Source organism: Botryllus schlosseri, chromosome 7 (genome assembly GCF_051294905.1).
Source record: "Botryllus schlosseri isolate E-star chromosome 7, Bs_hap1, whole genome shotgun sequence".
In the NCBI taxonomy this organism is placed as follows: domain Eukaryota; kingdom Metazoa; phylum Chordata; class Ascidiacea; order Stolidobranchia; family Styelidae; genus Botryllus; species Botryllus schlosseri.
Window position 1 is genome coordinate 5,363,280 of NC_137242.1, and position 23,542 is coordinate 5,386,821.

The 23,542-nt window shown below is 40.8% G+C and overlaps 1 protein-coding gene across 1 annotated transcript; it reads right to left on the reverse strand.

The window, feature by feature from the left end:
• Positions 1–96: 96 nt before the first annotated feature.
• Positions 97–22,029, reverse strand: LOC145443640 (vasopressin V1a receptor-like). Its single transcript, XM_080321576.1, has 8 exons — positions 21,489–22,029; positions 16,255–16,433; positions 9,389–9,569; positions 8,210–8,317; positions 7,594–7,723; positions 7,363–7,515; positions 4,048–4,175; positions 97–164 (listed from the first exon to the last, which is right to left on the reverse strand). The coding sequence occupies exons 1-8, from the start codon at positions 21,642–21,644 to the stop codon at positions 105–107; spliced, it is 1,095 nt and encodes a 364-aa protein (XP_080177702.1). The 5' UTR covers positions 21,645–22,029; the 3' UTR covers positions 97–104.
• Positions 22,030–23,542: the final 1,513 nt, after the last annotated feature.

Genomic DNA, 23,542 nt, shown 5'->3' on the forward strand with positions numbered 1-23,542 from the left:
GCCTGTAGCCAAATGGAAATTGTGACGTGATACAATTTCACTGAGCCGTGAGATTGGCTTGTGTCGACACCATATAGGACACTATGATCTGACGACATCTTCCGTCACATATGAGTGGAGGTGGTGTACCCTCGTTGCGATACCAGCGTGTGGTCTTCTTTTAACTGAAGAGAAGCATGGAATCAAGCACGGTGATACGGATAGTAAAGTTTGTGGCAGAGGTGTGGTGAATCTTATGGTGATTTTAACTGACGAAATGATAAAGAGAGAAAGAGAGAGAGAGCGAGAGAGGGAGAGAGAGAAGGGGGGGGGGGGGGAGGGGTGAGAAGGTGAGAAAGAGATAGATAGATAGAGAGATAAAAGAAAGACAGAGAGATTGATTCATCTAACCGAAAAGAAAATAACATGGTCATATGTAAACAATAACAAGGAAACTCATTGGTGCAGGACAGGGTGTGATCGATGTGACTCTTTAGGGTCAACTGGCCTGATCACACCTTGCACTTAACAACTACAGATTAATGAATGATTGTCAAGCGAATATGGCTCTCTCTCATTGCCAAGGCTAAGACATGATTTGAACCTTGGTGACATACCATTAACATCAATATGAAACAAGGCTTGAATAAACACGTGGCGAAATTTGGGGCCTCTTGGTGCAAGAGGCGGATTTCCGTTAGTGTGGTGCATAGCTCTATGGTCGCAATGGATCTTGACTGAATTTGGTAGATTCTGGCTCGTACGGAAGTGGAGCTGGAGTCCTAGTTTTGGTGATGTGACCGGGATGCGGTTTTCGATGAGCATGGATGCGGTTACGCATAAACTTACAAAATGTTCCCACTGAATTCATGCATGATGAATCACTTTCGTGCAGCTCTCGTGAGAATGACGTTGATATTCGCGCCAACAAAAAACAACGATTATATTCTTTGGATCAACCTTATTTGTGTACGCTTTTCTGAGTGCGCAGGATTTAGCAGAGTTTTACGGGCCGGAGTATTGCTCAATTCTAGGATCCCGCCTTGGAGTCGGATCGTATTTGGAGTCCGTTTCTAGAAAGCAGGATCGGAGCCGGGGCGGGAAATTTGTCACTCCGCTCCGCACTATTCCACGTATAGCCCAATATCTGTGTAATTAATACATACCCTGCGTAAAGAATAGACTACAGCAGTGTTCTTCAACCTTTTGGTTTGGTGTACCCTCAAATTTGTTGTGTGACGAATTCATGCACCCGTGTACCCTGTTTACTCACGGCATATGAACGTGTAAAAAAAAATATATATATATATATTTGACAACGATGTTGGGGATCGAATTCACTCCAGAGTTGGATCAATTACATTATTTCAGTTCAATTACAATTACAATTACAATTACTTTCATGGATGTTTCAATTACATTACAATTACAATTACTCCATGCTAAAAATATCAAATTACAATTACAATTACAATTACTCCTTGCATGCTTCAATTACATTACAATTACAATTACAATTGCTGCTGTTGAACATGTAATTGAATAATCATAAATTCAACCGTGCTCCTTGACAACCGTAGCGTCGTATTTAACAACAATTCAAGTCTAGTTCAGATTGTGTAGTAATAAATGCGTTTATGTGCGTACATAGTATGATATGCAAGATGTCAGTGTGACGTAATATAAGCGTGTTTTGTATGCTCGGTAATTATGGCTAATTATGGCTAATTATGACGTAATTGGAAAAGTAAAATGTTATTTACCTAATTTCCTATGGGTTAGGATTAAGGATAGGGTGCAGTATGTCGTTGAAAAAGTATTATAATATATGCACGTGTTGGATTTGCGTATATAGTATATAATTAAAGAAATAATATTATTTTTATCGAGGGACGAAGGAATTAGGATGAGGAGTAAAAACAAAACCGTGCTCTGTCAGATAAGACGTTATATAATATCCAGTGGTCTGGTTAGTTAGCCAGACGAAGTAACGATGCAGCATCGTGATCTGAAATCGTATTGTAGATTGCCAACCCACGGATGGATGCGCAAGATGTGAGTCACGGATGAATGCACCGACATACGTACTGCAGAGCCGGCTAAAAGCAGCAGACTTTGTAGTCCTAGAGCTGGCGATCCATGCGTCCAAATTTGATGCATCTGGTCTTTATCGTAAGCTATTGATGTACTAATTCCGAAAATACAAAATAAAATCTCGTCAGGGCAATGTAACTGCTCCAAAATAGCCGTTTAAGGCCGACTATTCTGAAAAGTGAGAGCGCTGCAGCAGCATGACCACAACAATTACCAATTACGCCCAGCGATTGTTCAGAACAATGCCGATTCCCAGACTTTCACGACTATTTTGGGATGGCACCATTGCCTGGAAATATACTTTTATTGCGGAATCAGTGCGACACTAGCTTTCGATTAGGACCATACATATCAAATTTCGACGCTTGGATCGCCAGCTATGGGACTATCAATTCTGCTGCTTTTAGCCGGCTCAGCAGTTCGCTTCTCGGCGTATTCAATCGTGAGTCACGTGTTGCGAATCCATCCGTTGGTTAGTAATCTAAAAATTGTATACAATGGCAGCCGAGGCCAGCATAGCGGTGAAAATTAAAAAAACTTCGCCCGCAAGCGCGCAGTCAAGGGCTTCCGCGAATGAATCCATCAAATTCCTTGTCGACATTTAAAGAGAATGCATTATAAGTCAATTATTTTATGTTGTGCTTGTCAGGTCTCGATAGCAATTTAATGTAATTGAAATTGTAATTGAGCAAAATTTTTGTCAAATTACAATTACAATTACAATTACACAAAATAAAAATGCTTCAATTACAATTACATTACAATTACATTGAAAAATGTAATTAATTACATTCAATTACAATTACAAATTACAATTGATCCAACTCTGATTCACTCCAGACAAAATGACCGAATGTTGCTGCAATGTCGGAGCACAATAGTCGATATGATATGCCTGCCAAATTTATTGCACATATCACAACACTACTTATTACAACAATTATAAGGGATTGCTGACACTTCCAACTCACAGCGTTCATCACCTACCCTTGTGTTACTGCAGTTTTAATATATATATAAATTAATATCCACCCGGCAAAGTATGGTTTAGGAAAGGGAGCGAATCTGGCAGAGTCATGTTAGTGACATCAGAAAAATGCCTACAGCCATTGTGCTAAATCTACAGATAGAGGTCCAATTCACGGATTCAAATAATCCGTTGATTAATACCGAATATTCTGCTTTCTGGCGAGAGTACCGAGTACCGTTGTCACAAATTGGCGCATATAAAGACAGAACAAATCGACGGCCGGCCTCCTTGCGACTCCAATTTCTAATATTAGATTATCTAGATAATACCCACTGATAAAACTGTGACCCCCAAAAAGGTTTCGCCTCATTGACTCACTGATCAAAACAAAAGAGACGAAAAAATCCCCTGCCGAAATATCCCAACCCTCATTACTTGTAAAGCCTCTGCTAACTCACATTGAAGTTAAATTAGATTGTTGCCCTTCCCAAGACCAATCCACGATTTAAACAATGAGAAATTGGGCGATTCACTACGATTGGCATTGGAGCATAAAATCACAAATGAATGATGATTGTGTGCACTGAATCAGATACCTTTTTAGGATTGAGACCATGGATTACTGCGAATGATATTTGTAAATGCATACGCCGTGGCGGTGGTTCATTTAGTTTTAGAGACGGGTATATGGCGAATTCCCCATTTGATTATTTCGATTGCGTGCTTTTGTGCTCGGTTTACTTGGTATTGTCTTGATATTACGACTTTCGAAGGTTTGAATATGCAATCGCACCGTCGTACATATTTGATTGAGGTAAACATAATGCTCGCGCACTAGTGCAAACGTTTCTTGTGCAACTGATACAAGGTGCTCGCGCACTAATGCAAACGTTTATTGTGCAACTGATCCAAGGATATAGCTAGAACTATCCAGTCCTAGTAGTTTTAGATATCCCGCGATTGAAAATAGGCAAGTTTCGATGTAGAGCTTTGTGATAACTTACTTTCTTCCGGCAAAGACATCCGTCAGTTAGCTCTTTTAGCAAGTGGCCACTGAAGAACATGTAGACCCACGGATTTACGCATGAGTTGAGAGACGCCAGAAGGGAAAACAGTTCGGCGAAGATTCTTCCTAAAATAGTGAAAACTAATCACTTAACAACGGAACACGCCTACATATATAGAGACCGCAAATCATAGCCATACCTGTGGTGTTCTATTGCTATAACGAGGTATTTGAAAGACAAAATGTCGATTTACGGGTAATAGGTATGTGCCACTAATTTTGAAAGTTTTGGCGTAAATCAAAACGTGATTTTACGCCACCATTTTAGTTGATATAACATATTTCATTCTTGAAGGTGGTGACGAAACATTCTTCATTGCCTTTCTGTAGCTTGATTATAGTACACAACAAAACAAGATGGAAAATTCGCGTTTTTTAGCGATGTCTCATAGGTACCATGGTCGTGTGCCTTTGGACCCACCGGGTGAGGACCGACGTTCGAGCAACAAATTTTGAACATTCATAAATATTTTTTGAAAAGACGCATATTCATGTAAATGTCCGCGATAGGTAGAGCTTGTAGCAAAGTGTTGACCCAGCCAAAGATCTGCTATTCTCCGCTGAAGATTTGAGGGCCAGAGATAATTTTGCGATTTTTGATCCATCGGTACCACATCTCACCGAGCGTGCGCCACGCAATCGTTGGTGAATCTTTGCCAGATTTGTGAATAGTGAATAGTCGGCTTCTTAGAATATGCCAATTTTTTGTCCTTGATCTTTTTGCTGCATAGGCCTATACACCGGCTCATGCATCCAAGCACAATGCATGATATACAGAGACACGATTTGTACATATGCAATGCATACCATACGTGTCTTATGTGTATATGCCGCTGGAAAAAGAAGGAGCAAAGATAGCCTTTCAAGTAGGGTTGCATTTAAAACAAAAATCTATTCAAAACAAAATGGTCCTTGTTTAAAATATGTTTTTTATTGTTTTTTTAGCCTTCAAGTAACGAATCTTCAATTGTGACGTCACAGTGAATTGGCATCGACAATTGAAAATATAAAGTAAATATGGTTCCTTCGACGAAAAGGGCTTCCGACCACTGCCAGAAACAGACTAAGAGTATGTTTAACCGGGACTACATCGTTATGCAGCATTTTTACGGTCGGCGGTCTTCATCATCAGAACACCCATTCCGTACCAATTATCCATATCTACATGCTGTAACTGTTGAACCGACGACGATTTCGAGGGTTCCAACCACCCCATATCGTATACGTTGACTATATTGGGTGCAGATCGTCCACAGGCTCAAACTACTGGTTTTTTCGAAAATATTTACACAATTGTATGTGGCGAGATAGGGCAGCGGTATGATCCACGGCTGTAACACCAATGGGTTGCGGGTTCAAGTCTGACCGAGGTCGACTCCAGGTTTCGTATACCTATGTGTTGGAGGTTTATCTATAGGCTCCTCCTCGCCATGTGATCCGCATACGCGGTGTCTTACAAAAAGCCTAAAAGTGGGCCGTGCTACAAATCGGCAGATACGGAATATCGGCCAGGTGTAAATGACTATTGTAGTCGACAAACACCATGAATACTACAAACAAAGAAACACAATTGTGTCATAGCAAGACAGCGTTTAAAAACATATTTAAAAAAAAGCATTTGTTTAAAACAGGGGCGGGCAACTTCTCCAGTCGGCGGGCCGGATATAGGAAAATTAAATACTTGGCGGGCCGGATTGCTGAATCGATACATCATTCGCGCATTTATCCACATATACAAGGAATAAATCTTATTTAATGAATGTATTTTAACGACAGCAACGTCACTTCACATCCATTTCTCGCCAATAATGACGAATACTATGTGGATTTGAGAATAGCGTTGTCATACAGGCACCACCATGTCTGGTTCTCTCTGATCAATCAACACACGGTGCAATCCTTAATTAAGATTTCAAGGCGTTCGATAAGTCCAGTACCCCAAATTTACAAATATATCAATTCATTAGGGTTGAGTAGGTGACGAGATAGCGTCGTTGTTCAACTGTGTGGCCTAATTAATCTCGATATTGAATTCATGCGGCCTGCGTCCTTTACGAAATTTTAATAGTGGCCCGCGACCCGTTTTGAGTTGGCAACCACTGGCATAAGCGGCGTCTTACAAAAGCATAGAAATGTGCCGAGCTACATGTCCGCAGTTACGGAGTCAAAAATAAGAAATATCAGCCTGGTGTAACTGTTAATGACCATTGTAGTCGACAAACACCATGATTACCACAAACGACATTAGGGTTGAGTACATCGTAAATGCCGATAATGCAAGTCTTCTCGCTTCGACGAACTTACGCGTACATGCTCCACTCTCGCACGCTGCGCATACACGTATATAATGACATACAGTCACCAAAATTGGACCTAGTAAGCAAGTAATGGGGAATCTCGGCAGACTGGAGCCGTGGGCCACATTATCATGTAAGACGGAAAACAGTTCGCGGGCCGGATCCGGCCCGCGGGCCGTATGTTGCCCGCCCCTGGTTTAAAATATAGTTTAAACATGGTTTAACGTGTTTTAAACCCCGTTCAAATTCAACCCTACTTTTAAGACTTTCTGAGTCTTGCACCACCCTTTCATGCTATCCCGGGAACGTTGAGCGCCAAGTTGGGAAGCCACAGACACCAGCACCAGCAGTTTTGCTGATCAGATCTTTGGTGGGCATCCGGCCGGGGATTGAACCCCCTCATTTATATACCGACCAAGAAGCCATCATGCTATAGCTTGACGATTTTGCTTTTTACAGCCAGCATATTTTAATTGATCATAGTTGATTTAGAACATGGGTCACAAACACGCGCCCCGCGAGGACATATTTTGCGGCCCGCGGTCCGATTCGACATTTCGAAAGAAAGCGTAAAGTAAAGCATTTTGGTATGCTGAAATGTTGTTGTTGTTGTTATTCAAAACCAGTTATTCTTTTGTGCCCAACAGGACTATTCCTCACTAGCTGATACGGCTCCGGCTATGGTAATAGCATATATGGTGAAATGGAGGAGGATCGTGTTGATGTATATCATAAGTTGGTGTATAGCCCATGCCGCAAAAACTGAAATGACAAAACTGTATAACGAAATTCGAAAAGTGGCCCGCGACCCGTTTTGCGTTGGCGACCACTGATTTAGAACCTACTTGTAAATTAACAAAAGAAATATGCGGAGTCAGAATATATAGGTTTACAATAGGTAGCTTTGGCTATTTCATCTCAAAACTAGCATGGTCCGCAATAAACTAGCTATTTACCTTGTCCAGCCCATCCCCAGCCTCTTAGCAGTGTTACAGTGAAGAAAGGTGCGTAACAAATGGCGTAAAGAAGAATGATCACAAACGTCATTTTGACAGTCTTAATCTTCGCCCGACAGGCTATTTCAACATTGCTCGCCCGGAGACTAAAACCTGCGAAAGTACATAATTCAAAATGCTTCCCATAAACCAGTGAGATTAGATAGACTGTTTATATAAGGTAGCGCGTACCTCCGTTCCTTGAGCGGCCGGTAGGCAGAATCCTATCTTCAGCAGCGGCCTTCGTTTTGTTCTTCACATTCTTGTAAATTAGCAGGGCAATCATACCGTAAAAGTATGCCAGCATCGCGAATGGGAAAGCCTGCGTGGGAATTAGGTCGTCACGTGAGTTGAGTGCTTGTGATCGCTTGGAAATTACAAAGTTGAGATGGCTTGCTAAGACCCTGTCGTATAAAGCGACAACTGCAACGATCTCTTAATAGGCCTGCCAACAAAATAACAGTACAAATGGTTTTCTATTTCCGCAGTGCACATCAGAAATGCGATATGCCATATTATAGGTAGTCGGAGATGCATTCAGTTAGCTCCATTGATGTAGGAAGACATAGTAGCCATGCAGCGTCCTGCGCACCGGAATGTTTGCAACATAGAACTAAATTTCACATCGTTCTATAATGGTACAATACCTCGGAATTCTCCGTACATTGATGCCTAGCTCATATGACGGAGTAACACAACGCTATTATACTCAGAGACAGGAAGTACTATTCACTCAGCACCGAGGCTAGGTAATGCCCGAATAGAAATCGCGTTTGTGTAAGAAGCTCAACCAAAGCACAAAACTTACCAATACTGATATGAAGTACCATGTCACGTATATTTTTTTAGAAGTGTTCGTAATATTCTTCATTCGACAATACAACGGTTTATCATCTTCGATTCCGAATAGGAACAACTAAATTGGAGATATTTGTATTATATAATTGGCTCGGAAAAACAAGCCACGACCGGGAGCACAAAGATGCGGGGTCATACTGTAAAAATAGATACAGATACATTCGTTTTCTAAATATTTCTTGGATGATATTGGTCAAAATACTTCAATCGTCGTGATGCAAAAAGTATTTGTTGCGAAAAGCACCACTAGATGTTTTTATACGTAATAGTAAGATGCGTCATATGTAGGCCTATTACGCGTAGCCACAAACTTGGGATCAGCAAGTTAAACAAACATATCCCAACAGGACTTCAGGCATTGAGATACAGATATCCTTAGATCCAATCATAGTGATGCCATAGATCGATACATAAGTTACCGGGCTTTAGATCCCGAGTTGGCCTCGCATAGGGTAACTAACAGATTATAACCCTAACCCTAACCCTAACCCTAACCCCAAAAATAACGATGAATGCACGAGTGTTAAAACCGTATGTAGTAGAATGCTATGCATAATATTTGAAAAGTAATGACGGCTAAGCATATCGCGCTGAATAACTATGAATGAAATATCGCGACGACATTATGATATGTCGTACCAGTTTATCTGCACCTGCACGTTTTTTTATGGCAACGGTCTTGTCTGAATGCACTATTTAGATCTGACCTAAGAAATAGTAATACAGTGGGAGTGGGCTATGCGGCAGGTCTGTATTATTGTATACATTAGTTTATCCCAGCCACAGAGCAAAAATGCAATAATTCAAAGTATGCACACTTGCACAGCTACAGTATGGTTGAGTTCCCAAGAAAAACATACATTTTGAAACATCAGAGGATAGCACACAGTATCGGAAAAGGTCTCATATGTAAACCACTTTACATTCGAAATCCCCACAAGATGTACCACCGAAAATTATTGCATCTCCACAAAACGTCAAAACCCAGGAACTTCATATGGTACGAATGGCAAGCCGGTATACCAGCCGTGTGTATTTCTCATGGCGTGTTTAACCCTAAGTGCAGCGTCTTACTCTTTTGTTACACCACGGAGAGGTAGAATATAGCCGCTAATTAGTGCGAACGTACCTGTGGAATGCCGAGGGAAAATGACAAGAGCCACGCGAAAAGAATTGTAACGTGAACCCGTTTCTTGGATTGATTGAATGTTTTCAACGGACTTTTGATAGCGAGATACCTGTCCATTGCTGTGCAAACCAGGACGTAAGAGCTGCCGTACATGCCGACTACTTGTAGATAATGGACAAATCTGAATGGAAGAGGGAGAGAGAGACTCATTATCTTCATCAAAGTGAACACCCTATTCGAATGGTGATATGACCAACATTTGTGTTTAGTGGGTTACGAATAAAAACCGACAAATCTTCCTATCCGAATTATGAACCTAGTGCAAATTAGAAATAATCAAATCGGTAATTCGCGAGATATTTGTCCACAAACTTTAATTAAACCTCCACGTCCACGTATGCATTTGGGAATATACCATCTGTATATGGCAGTGTTTCCCAATTTTTTTTATACACGCCTCATGAGCCACAAACCAAGTATCGAGCGCACCCCTAACCCCTTTCTACTCCAGACAAAAAGTTGCTTTGTTTATTTCATAGTCACTGCATTGTTGCGTCCACATTTTGTATTGATCTAACTTATTGACAGTCCGATTTTCTACAGAGTTACATTATGTACAATTTCTAGGATATGACAGGGTATGATAAATGTAAGTAAACAATCATACGCGGCAATCTCTCTTCCAAATCATTGTAATTAGTGTTAAGGAGATAGGCACTGAGCGAGATAGTGTACTGGTGTGGTGATGCATCCGGCTTCTTGATCGGTAGGTCGTGGGTTTGATCCCCGCCCTGGTCAGACCAAAGACTCAAAAACTGGTATCCGCAGCTATTCTGCTAGGGCTACAGCTAGGACATAAATGTAAGCTGTGATCATTTCGTTTTCGGTCAATTTGTTTGTGATGTAACATTGGAGGATCAGTGAAAAGTACAATCAGTGAATGACTGATTGGTCTCACAAGTCACACCGGCGTATCGCGAACAAATCGAATATAAAAAAGATGCAGCGATTTAATCGACACCGTTTACTAGATGACTTGAAATTTACTCGCAAATTTTGCTCCGAGTCACGAGTCAATCCACATTTCTGAAGCGACGAGTCAAGTCAAGTCAAGTCATTTTTGCAAAGTGACTCAAGTCAAGTCAAGTCATGCGAAAAAGTTGACTCGAGTCATCCCAACACTGCATTGTCGTAGGTATAACGCAAAGACGAGTCTCATCTATTAAAAATTTAGAAACCAAAAGATTAGGGTTCTGCAATAATGAGAGTATATCGAAGTATGAAGTAAGTTACCGCGATATAGTTCGTATTCGGCCGATAACGTGGCAAATTGTTACCACCAAACTGTTATATTTACTTCGTACCATATACATTGCGTTAGGGGACCAGCGGTCCGCCACAATATGCTGTCCGAATAAAAGATGTGTCTGGGACCCCTAGCCTCGACTCGGTCCCCGGTCGGTCACACCATAAGACCATAACAGAGAGAGAGAGTCTTTATTTTTCATCCAACCAAAATACATAACACACGGCAGTGATGGTGGTACAGAAAATATGCTTGCACAGTATTCGGTATTCGATAGGAATGATCGATAAGACCTTGAAGGTCATCTAGTCTGATCACACCAGCATCAAACAGGTACACTTGACTCTAAGCAGTCTGGCTGTAAAAAAGGTTACAGTAGTTAAAAAATTAAAATAGAAGAAAAATTAAACGATGGTAGCAAATGATCAATGAAGCAATCTCTGGGCGAGGTAGGGCAACAATGTTAGTGTAACGACAAGAGGTGATCAAGTAGGGCTTACGATTACATTTCAAAAGAAATCACGATTACTCACGATTACATTTGTTTTGCTTCTTAGAACTAATTTCAGAAGAGATATCGGAATACATTATAAGGCTTGCGATGAAAAGGTCTAATGAGATAACAACTTTCCTTATAAATCATACGTTATTTGCTTTTTACGTCATAATGCACCCATTGCCCAACTCTAGACAGCACTATTCGTCGCACCCAACGATTTGCATTCTTGCCAGGTCCGTAACTGCCACACCCCAAACTCCCCAATATGACCAGGAGCGAGATCTAAGGGGACTCAAAAGTATTTCGTAAATCAACATAAATTATTATATTTTCAAGAGAGTTAAATAACTTGAAAATTTTCTTCGAGCTTCGGGATTTAATGTTTCTAAATAGCTTGATTTTTAAATGCATACCTCTCCCCCTCAAGAAAAAAAACATGCATAATTTATAGGAATAGGCAAGGCATATCGGTGGCGGTCATTACCCCGCCACGACACACCAAAAGACGTATGCAATTTCGGCCAACATGCAACTGCACAAACTGTGCTATACCCGAGAATGACCTTGGCCAAAACTTCGGGTATGTGTCCATTGTCAGTAGCCGCGCTCTGTGGGCGTGACGAATAGTCCGGTCCTTCCAATCTGAGCCCCAACAATAGAAATGCCACCCGGGGCACTCACAGAGGAATGAAGACATGACAATTTGTGTGTGCGTCTCACGAAAGTTTTTCTTTAGTCTGCTACGTTTAGGCGACTACAGTATCTTTTAATTATATAAAAGACGGGAGGTCACGAATTAACAACATGCAATAAAGTAATTATAACAACATACCAGATGCTATATAATTATGAATTACGTGCCCCCAGCTCTACCGGTAAATCTGAATGAATAGCAATATAATGCAATTACCAATATTATTGATGAAATTCAGTCATCAACTTGAAAACTGACCACCCTATGGGCCCCAATACCCAGGGTTATAATGACTCGAATCATGGCTCGACTCGAGTCCGACTCTAGTCGCGATTTTTGGTGACTAGACTTGACTCGAGTCATTTATTTTTAAATGCGTGAATTGACTCGACTCGACTCTTGAATCAATTAACGGGTATTAGATTAAATATACGTGCTAAAAGGCGTTGTATCGCTCGCGCACGCTTAGAGCTCCTTATAAAATACTTGAGCCAAAATAGAGGATCGGAAACGAAGCGCCGATAAGTTGGAACAAATTGATATGGTATGGTACAATACGGTATATTACACTACCCATCCGTACGTCCGTGAGATTATAAACGCATAAACTATATTCGTTCGATTCAAATCATACAAGAGGGTTGGCTAAGGTGGACTCTTCGCGATGTAAGCACTGAGCCGTCTAACAAACAGAGATACGTTGCTATTAGATTATTCTACACTGCTAGGCGCTCAGCATCCACGGATAGCATGAAGGAAAAAACGGTGGTGCAGACTAGGTGAACTTACGGTCGTATCCGCATCTGTGCCGTAAAAGCATCTCTATGGCGCAGGCGACAAAAAGTATCATTTCTCTCTACCCCTTTCTCTCTGGTGCGATATGCGCTTAAAACTTTATCGTCCTCGTTGTAATGTGCATGCGTTTTAATGTGTTATTTAGTGGAAGTTTTACAGGTAACGAGGGTTGAAATACTTCGGCAGGGTATGTTCGTCTGTCTTGTTCAGGTCAACGAGTTAATGAAGCGAAACCTTTTTAAGGGTTACTGTTTTTTAGTCAATATTGATGGAATTTCACGAAGCAAACATACAGTGGGGACCTTCCTTTTCAAAGGTGTTCTTGTACGTTCAATAAATAAAATTTCATATGCCTTAAAGTTGGTCCAATGCCGGAGTTTGTCTTTTTAGCATTGATCACACGGTGTCACTTCGCTTATCGTTCATACATCTTATATAATGCCCGAGCCCGAGTACTAGCCATCTATAAACATGACTCAAAGAAAATGATGCCGAACACGAGCCGGTACATGTAAGCAAATTTTGGCGGGAGACATCCATTACCGACTTGAATAATGCTTCAGTATATTGAGATATAACAGCTAGAGTATACAGATTTTACTAGTATTTTCCCATGGGAAGAAATGGACTATGTATTACCAGCGGACTCGATTTTTTGTAAGCATTCTCCAACATCGAGTGCATTAGCTCCGATTCATTAAATCCTAAAACATGCCAATCACAGATGTCGAAGAATTCTGGCACAAATAAATTTTTCATCATCGTCACTCAAAGTGCAGAAGTTTTTGATCGTACCCGTGTCCCCGAGATAGTAATTGCGGGAGTTTTGCGACGTCCATTGTCAGACTTGGCATCTCGAGGGAACCCCTAACAATATGTCAGTCAATGATGTCAAAGAGTTCCGACGAGAAATGAATTAAATCATTGTTAGGACAATTAAGGAAATATTGGATCTTATCGTAACGTACTATAGTCAGGCTGGAGCTACAATTATTGTCCCCTGTCACGCCCGAATCATACCCAATACTCGTGGCTGTGTGTTAGAAGTATTGATAACACAACGCGTTGGAGCGTAATCAAGAGAACTATGCCAATATCTGAGTGTTGTCTGCAGTAATACCCAGTATAGTTTCAAATATGACAAGCAAAGTGTCATCAATATGGTAAAGCACTTTGACATGTACCTATAGACTACCACTACAAAATTGGCGCACGCAAACGATAGTGCACAGTTGGACGCATGGACTGTTGCAACGTAGAAAGCCAGCTACTATTACTATGAATCCTGAACAGGGAAATGATATTCAGATGTTCAGATGTTATCTCGCCGCACGGCGTTCCAGTATGCGACAGGAACAGTAAATAGTAATCGGTCTGCGCGAGGCTATATAGCATTGATCCCACCAACAGATAATAACAGCAGACGCGAAATTATTGCACGATTCATCCTTCATTTTCGGCCCGGAATGGCGCATTGTGTAAACAATTTTAATTCTAATAAATGCACATTGATAAATATTTCAGTATTTCTTGCCCGAGTAATATTATCTCTCGTATCCGAACTGATGGATAAATATCGTTGAAACTAATTGGGAGCAACAGGCCTACATCACATGACAAGACCAGCGAATCACTCCTCTCCATATTATAGTTAGATCCTCATCTAACACATTGGGTTATATTTTAAGAAGTTACCAGGGGCGATCAAATTAGTGATCGTTGGTACTCAAGTAGAAGTAGAAGTACTGATTTCCCAGACACGTCAAAAATACTTTCAGTTGGTTTAGAAAATGAAGGTATAGAATGACACAAGTACGTTGTTTCAAAGAATGGATCGAGCCGTCGAGCCCGATTTTTTCGCAATTGATGCGCCAATTTCGCCCACAAAGGGGATGTAGACATACCTCAAACTAGTATATCCTCCAGAAATTCTAAAGTCTAAAAAGTTAGTAGTTTGACCTGACAAATTGATATAGTAGTGTAAGTGGGCAAAACTCACTTTCGTACTACGAGTAGTACTTTGTTGTTAAACACCTCTGTTCATTACCCACACTACACGTTGAATCACAGCAGTCATTGCAGCCAATACGCCGCCGTCCAATCGATTATCGTTTCAATATACAATTTATACATTGTTGCAATGCGATAAATGACAGGGATGAGAAGATATGTTAAGCATACGGATAATAATTGATGGCCGAACTGGATATCAACGCCCGACCTATTGATCGCAGGCACATAGTTAGCCACCGTACCGACTACCGAAGGAGGTTTCTGGGTTGCACCGAAAATGGCCCTTTCGCATCTTAATTATGAATACCGTGCATATTACCATGCGGAAATGATCACTAAACCAATATCGAACTAATCCGTCACTCGTGGTGCGAGTTGTCAGTTCCGAAAGGGCCCGACCACTTGTGAAATAAGTGTTGTGGAAACATATTTTTGCCCTGTCGAGCCTTCCCGCAACCCCCATTCCATCAATATGCCCAAGGTTATCTATCACAACAGCTATTCTTTCCATTCTTGTATTACAATGATGTGTCAAGGCAAATGGATAGGCCTCGATGAAGCGTGGATAGAACAGATGCGCGTTACACTTGACATTAGCAGTGTAGCGGCGCAGCAGCGAACCGAGAGACCAAATACAATCCCATTGAAGTTGCGGGACATCAAAGCCTCACTGACTGGTAAGAAAATGTAAAAACTTCGGATTACAGTTAGTCAGCTTCTCCGTGAGGGGTTACCGCAACTGGTTAGTGTGCTTCCCTTCATGATTTGGCTTGCGTTTTGCGTTTGATTTTCACGTTTCGAGTCGCCAGTCGCCACCCGGTAATACCCGGGCTTCGGACCGTAACTTGTTTTGATCGCAAATGGTTGGGTTCTGGGTAAAGCCAGTGGGATTCGATCCTGTCACACCTATGGTTTGCCGGACCAGCGGCGTAATCAGTGAACAGCTATTGAAGTTATTATGCGCTCGTAATAGGCTTACTCACGGATGTGTTTAATTAGTTTGCATTGCGATACTCAAGTAGAAGTAATGACGTGAACTTATACTTAATTGCCAGTAGAAGTATAGCGATTCGTAAGACATGACAAAACTACTTCAAGTTGAAATATAAAATGAAAGGTATGAAAAGTATAAAAGTAAGGACTTTAAAAGTAGTTTCGGTAGAGACGTTACATCCTTATAGTAGTAAATTGGAGGGAACTATACTTTAGTAATTTCAATATGCATTTTTGCGACAATGCAAAATAACTCATGATGATGATGATGATGATACTACGAGAAATTCTCGAAATTATAATCTGTTTCCATGATGCGTAGACTATTTGGTCCGTTTGTTGTGAAATTTCAATCACAGAACTGATGGATACTAATTCAAAAACTAATTCCTACGATACAAAAACCCAAATATCAACATTAAGTGATTTTTTTAGAAGCGGGAGCGGTCTGAAAACCAAGTGAGTAAGTAGGGAAAACGCAAAACCTACTTGAGCACTCCCAAAAAGTACAAGTACTCCGTTACCGACCATATTCGCGTACTGATGATACTAATTAACCTGCGAACCTGCATGTCGCGTCAGAAGCGTGAAAGCCGCATGTTATTCGCGTGAGAAACTCTGGCAGCAGCTGGAACAACGCCACCAAGATGTCAGCGACCGCCAGGTGGAGAATGAACGTATGCATCCGGGTCATCTTCTTTCTTCCCCGCCAAAACACGGCCAAAATAACGCAGGTATTGCCGATCTGAGGAAGAGCCGAAGTAACAAGAATTGGTCACTACCCTCGAAGCTAAAAAAGGGCCGGATTCAATGTACGAACACAGATAATGCAAAATCACCAGAATCATTTCTCGTAACGAAAAGGGAAGACCAATGCATCACAGAAATAAATGCCGAAAAATAATAATGTAGTAAAATGTACATCTGCGGTGGTGTCATGCGGTTTTGGACATTAAGAAGATTTTCGCCTTCTCCAAATTAGATCATAATCACAATTACTGAATTCGTAAAAAGCTTGGATATTGAATTAAATTCCGAATTACAAAGACATACGACACAAGCTCAGTTCATATCAACCCGGAGTACATGCTCACGAGCACGAGAATGGCAAATGTGTGTTCAGCAAGTTTGGCTCGTTTCGTACTGTACAGTCCAGTTGCAGCATTTTCAGGGAACTCGTAAATTAGATTGGAATTCAAATTAAAGCATAAAAATATATAACGAATTAGATTAGAATTAGATTGCCGCAATTTCGCTCTCTAGAATTATCCAGTTGTTCAATTCTGACACGGAGACTTAAAATGAATAAGGACCCCAATAATTTGCCGTAATGCAAAAGAGAAAACCAATATGGTGTATTTTTTACACTAGGTGAATATAAATACATTACCCACATTCGTGTCGGAAAATACTTAATTGTACACCTGCGGTGGTGTCAAGTAACGTTTTGGTCACCCACATTTGCGGATATTGCTGAAACATCGGTTTGCGTCACGCATGCCGGATCGTTCGGCGTCGGCTGCTTTGATGTGATAGCTCACATTCATAATGCCCCAAAATCCAAGATCAACGAGCACGTCACGGATAATATACCATCGCAAATCTTATAATTGTATTATTTAAGTTGGCATATTACAAAGTTCCGTATACAAGCGCTATTCATAAGTGTGTGAGGATATTCGTGAATTCTGTTGGATAATCGCATAATCCCGAAACGTCCAATCTACAAATCCGCGAATTAACGGGTGACAGACATCACTGTGTAGTGCATAGCGCACGCGCAACCCGCATCCCTGTAACGTGAGCAGGCCTTGTTCTAGTGCTTTTGCAATCGATATAAAGAGTCTTGCGGTGAAGTGCGAGATCTCCACATATATTATTTGATTTTCACGGTTATGCATTTCATCAATTTGCCAACAGGGATGTACTTCCAAACAGATAAACATAGCACACTCCCCATCAATTATTCAGTGGAATTCGAGCCGCTTTAAAATTTACATGCATTAAAAAGTCGACGACTTCCGCAGCACAAAGTATTAATTTCAGGTTACCTCGGCAGGACATGGAATTTAACTGATTCAAAGTAACCCGGTATCCTGATCCGGAGTATCGAGGAATTTCTTGCAGCAGTTATCAATATTATTAGTCATCCATGTTTTATCACATTAGATTAAATACGTAGATGTGTATGCACTTTATACAACTTTACAGTATCAAACATACGGCCAGACGATTTCATCCGGTCCGCCAACCAATATTAGAAAATGCTTGCATCATTCTGCACATTTCTAACAAATGTTGGAGATATAATTCCATTACATAGTCCATCAAGAGGCAAATGTCGGACATGTGCAATTGTGCATAGACCACATTATAGCCATCCGACAGCAGTGTGGTGGTTTCACTCTAGTCACCATTACGTACAAGTCGGTGACATTGAAACCGAATTTTGAGAAGGCAAATAATGCACACCGACTTCAGAGTTTTATGGAACATGCAAAAAAAGTAGTTATTTACAGAAGCGAAAACGCCAATGAGGAACCACGGCGCGCCAGTTGGCCTCCACAGATTCTCAAGCGCGCCGCGAATCTTTTTTGGAATTTTGTAGTAAACTGTAGAAATATGTATGTACAGTTACGTGCATATACGGCTTAATATCGTTCTAACTGCTGCAATATCTGATGAATATAAGTACATATAACGTTGACACAGATCATGGCATTGCCACATGTATAGGGTAATTGCAACATCAAACTTGTGTTGCTAGTGTAGTATCAACTCGTACAGAACGAATCTTTCGGCCTATCGTGACCATATTGTCTGGACCGCAGCTTGTAATGCAGCATTACTTCCCAAAATTTGCTGTTTAAGAACAGACGGCTAGTCGGTATTGATACATGCATGTTTATGACTATACGTGAACATGTCTTCCCGGTTTTAGCAAAAATTAAAACGTCTTTGAACGAGAGAAATTGATTGGAATTTAAGACGAAATACGGATATGCATGCCAATATTGCAACATCGTCTTGGCAGTATATATCTTGAATTAGAATTATTCGTACAAACAAGCACTCCGTCGCATGAAAACGCGAAACTAATTTTTCGATAGCAACTTTCCTTCGATTGTTGGTGTGCCACAAGCTGTTTAAGTTTGGGAACCACTGTGTTATATGAAGGTTACATGGAGAATATAATTCAAACATCTCCGGTCACACTAGTGTACCACTTCCCTCTCAAAAGGTCCATGGTCTCCAGAAATATCGAATGAGGATTATGTGTGTATTTACCAGTTTTACTATGAATAAAGAATATAATAATAATGAACCAAATTTACAATATCCGCATTTACTGTTAAGTATATTGTATTACTCACAAAGCATACGCAGACCATTATGCCATACGCAACATTATGACTAAATCAAAGGGAGCGTAGGGTTATTTGATGCCATTTGTGATTTGAGTGCGGTTGCTTGTGCTATTGGGTGGTAAATACGAACTGTAATCATATCACTAACAGTGCATCATACCTTTATAAATATATTCTATATAAGTCTATATTAACTGCATTAAATAGCCATTAAAGGCCGATATCCTTGCAGCTGTTTTCTTGTACCACCTTTTCTCTGAGAGTAATTACTTTCCAAGTAGTCACATCAACGAAGAGCGCATGTCTTGTATAACTAAGAGTTCAAGTATAGTATAGTAGACTATTAAAGGTAACACCCGCTGATAAGAATAGCTAACTTAAATGGGGTCATGGTAGTCTCAACCTAAAGTGCAATTAAGTTTAAATATAAACCACAAAACAACTGAAGTTTCCGTGTATTATGATTAGATCCATCACGTTTTATTGTATATGTTTGTATAAATATTGCTAGGGAATCTATTTTTCGTTATGCGCCCTGAATACAAAGGCGTGAAAATATCCACAACAACTGCTACATCCTCTCCCGACTGCAGCATTATAAACCCGTTGCCGGTCGTGCAATGAGGATGGATGGCGCAATGTTGAATACAGCATCGCTACGAGGAAATTCCTTTTAGTGTCACAACTCACAATAGATTCAGACACGTTGGGATTGATTCTCATATTTCAAAATATCAACCTCTTTCGTAGCTATTGAAATGTTTTTTTTTTCGCGAAATCTAACCATCCATTTAGTTGTAGCTGTAATGTTTTGGCCACGATGTGGAATAACCCATGCAGCGTATAACCCACAGCAGCAACACCAATGGGCGGTTGGTTCGAGTCCGACCTAGGTCGACTCCAGAATTCCTACATAAGTGTTGGAGTTTATCTAGGCACCTCCTTGCCATCTCATCCGTGTAAGCGGTGTCTTATAAAAGCCTAGAAGTGGGCCGTGCTACAAGTCGGCAGCTATGGAATGAAAACGAAGAAAATTGGCCTGGCGTAAATGACCGATGAACATAGTAGTCGATAAACACCATTAATACCACAAAATACAAACACAAAGGAAGCATCGAAATATGCCAACGTATATCGCCGCCAGAGGCAATGTCTTAGCGGTGTATAACTGTATTCAACCGGCTAATTGTCGTATTTTGCCAATTTCGTTATTTGCGAAAAAAGGCATTGCTAGAATAAAGTCACCATGTACGTCAGTTATACGCAATATGCAATTATGTATAAAGGCTTGATAATAAAGTATCCTAGTACATAACAAGGTTATGCACTTGGAGGTAATATTTTGAATCATTAGACTGGTCCGGCCCACGGGCGATCACAAGTTTCGAATCCATCCCGTGACCCAGTTGAGCTTGACACCCTTAATGTACTTGTACAATGTACAGTACATGTACAGGTTAACAAGGACTTCATGTCCCAGCCTAAACAGTTGTGATTACGCATGGGCGAGCATGATTACTGATCAGCTGAGCATACGAGTATTTTATTCAATTTGAAGCCGGCGAGTCGGGGACCAAACAGCGAATTGCGAGTCGGTATAAATTTGTTCTCGGCGACCAGCTGACGACGGCTGCGAAATATACAGTTATATCATATTAGCTCGAGTTATCACCCCATAACGGGGTATATATAGATCGCTGGTCGTGACTTATTTAATATACAATGTTAATTGTCCGATCGCAATTATCGTACAAGCCTCGCATTCGTATGGTCAAATTCAATGAAAGGAAAGTTCCCATCAAATGTAAACAATAACATATGAGTTGTCGGTCCAAATTCTTTTGCATTTCACGGTAAGCTTTCTCGAGGTAAACTCTATACACAAACTTCATTCAAAGCCCACGGAAGCTCTCAAAACATAATAGGCCCGTGTTTCGATGCCTGTTGTAACAGAAATTGGTAGGCAATGTAACAATGTTTCCCAGCGGGAAGGGTTTTCGCATTCCCAGAAAAAAGCAGCGGTCTGGCTTAATTTGGACCGAAGCGCTATACCTGATTTCACGAATTCATTCTGTGTAAACCTGTCAGGTCGTTACGACGTGTGGATTTCCCAAATATGCCGCCAATTGAATGAAGCTTTAGCTTACGAGACTTGCATGAATTTGACTGACCTAACAGTGATATTTTCTAGCCGATGCTAGTTTGTCGACACCTTCCAAGTATTCATTCCAATGACATATATAAACATCAAGGTCCACAAAGATAGGCCGCGGCAGTGATTGGATGATTTCATAATAATAATAGCGAGTCCTGGTGAGCAATCCAAAAATGCCTGCCCCTAGTCTATACATGCATTACAATGTGTATACAACTAACACATTGCACGCCCGATATTACACGATCAACTTAAGATACAGTAAATATAATCTTACCAGTGCCAGACTGAATAAAGAGCACAAAGTCGCGATCCCCGCATAATACCCGTTCAGTAAATCTTCGGTGAGGTTAGCGGGTGGACACATACTCGTACGGTTCGACTCAAGTACATCCACAGTGGATAAATCAGGATAAATAGTCGCTTTGTTCATGATTAATTAGTTCTGGATGATAATGCCTGAAAAGAAAACCAGTTACTATAAAATGCCACGAAAACGATGGTAATCGATAGCTTGCACGGTATTCTGATATGCCTGAATCTACAGGTAACATGGATGGCTTCGATGGTGTGCACTGCGCATAATCCGTAATTCCAGAAAATTCACCCTTGCTATACCTCACCGCTGTAACGCATTACTGATTAGTGATTATGTATGCGTAATTACGTATGCGTATGCGCAAAAACTCAAGAAAAGTTACCCGAGTTCAGTTCCATAGCGAAAAATCACTCAGGCAAAAGCACAGACAGAAGACACACTAGTAACACGCGCGATTGTGACATCGAGACGCTTGCTACGACTCACAACACGCAAGGTCTACAACTATACGCTTTTTTTTATAGAAACGTCGTGCATCGTTAGGCCTCCACTTCTCCGGTATACTGTGAAGACTGAAATTGTGCGCAGTGAGTTTTGATGCGCCTGAGAGGGGAGGGAAATACCGATTTTCGCATTTTGTTGGACACTTCAATACCCAAGGGCATTATATAGTCTGACATTATATTTTCATTTTTCTGCCTACGAATTCTAGCACTGACAGGACTGTTTTTTTTTATACCTCGGAGATATACGATTAGAGAGGCATGCACTGAAGTCGACTTCACATTGAGCGAAGCACCTTCTTTCTGGGCTACCCGGCGATTTTAGAGCCCGATTGCGTTTTATTCCTTCGTTACCGAGACGCGAATCATGTGGTTTGTGATTCGGTTATTTCAAGTCTATCGATTGAAACCAGAACAGATAAATCATCGTTAAAGTTAACTCGGAGATAATGTATAAAATTCCGAGTTTGAATGCGCAAAAATTTAGTGATCGATCAAAGTGTTTACGTCTGGGGGAAGTTAAAAAAGATTAGTTGCGTACCTAATCTATTCAATAACCGCAATATTGTATATTGGATACTCACTAGGTGCAACCTATACTGAATACATCCGTTTCAGCGCATCATTTTGTCTCATTCTCAGCATGTAAATCTATCTTCATGATACAACGACCAGATGTAGAATTTGTAAACAAACGTTTTTGTGACATTGACCACAAAATTGTGGCGTTCCAATGCGTTCTCTTTTGAATTGTCGGCATATTTTGTGCGTGATTGTTCACTATTTAGTAAATTTCAAAACCGCTCCTCGCAAGCAGCGTATCATCACCCATGCAGCCAAAGCTGCGACGTTGCGAATACGGACGGGATAGGTCATTGAATTTATATTGACATGCAACGCAATTAGGAAATTGACAATATGTCCGATCACATATTCAGATAACAGGTGTGACTCACAATATGTATAATTCAATTCTCGCTTCTTCGACAAGTGATAATACTTTTGCGAAATTGCGAATTTATTTTGACAAACCATTTTGCACGCGGCACGCTATAGTTTGATGAATGACAGGCTCCGTTATGTTTGCTTTCGTTCGTAAATCAAATCACATCTGGCCTTCAATAGCCAAGATACAACGTAGACTCGGCGGTTAACGAATTAACGCAGACTAATCCTTTAATCTCTAGTGTTTATTATTCAAATTCTTATCAAATCAACTGTGATTTGATGATTTTTCAGATAAGCAGAACTCCCAGTTCCATCAATTTGGCTAATCATAACTCCAGGGATTTCATGCGGTTGGCCCATGATTTAGATCGATAGCTGTAAAGTCACAAGAGTTATAGGTCCGCGAAGGCGGTGTAATCCAAATAAGCCCCGTGAATGCCACAAAGGCACAGCGTGCCCGACTAGCGACAGGCAAATTGTTGGCTTTCAGAGACCCTTTGGTATATTCACTGCCAAAGAGATTTCGTCCACACATAATGCAGCGAGTACGCATATATGTAA

Bases quoted from the DNA above. Each gene is read 5' to 3' on its own strand.
- LOC145443640 (XM_080321576.1), bottom strand. From the start codon at position 21,644: ATGAACAAAGCGACTATTTATCCTGATTTATCCACTGTGGATGTACTT. The intron at 7,724-8,209 runs GTAAGTTTTGTG...ATTCCCACGCAG, and splicing joins GGTACTTCATATCAGTATTG to GCTTTCCCATTCGCGATGCT. The intron at 7,516-7,593 runs GTACGCGCTACC...GTACTTTCGCAG, and splicing joins CGGCCGCTCAAGGAACGGAG to GTTTTAGTCTCCGGGCGAGC.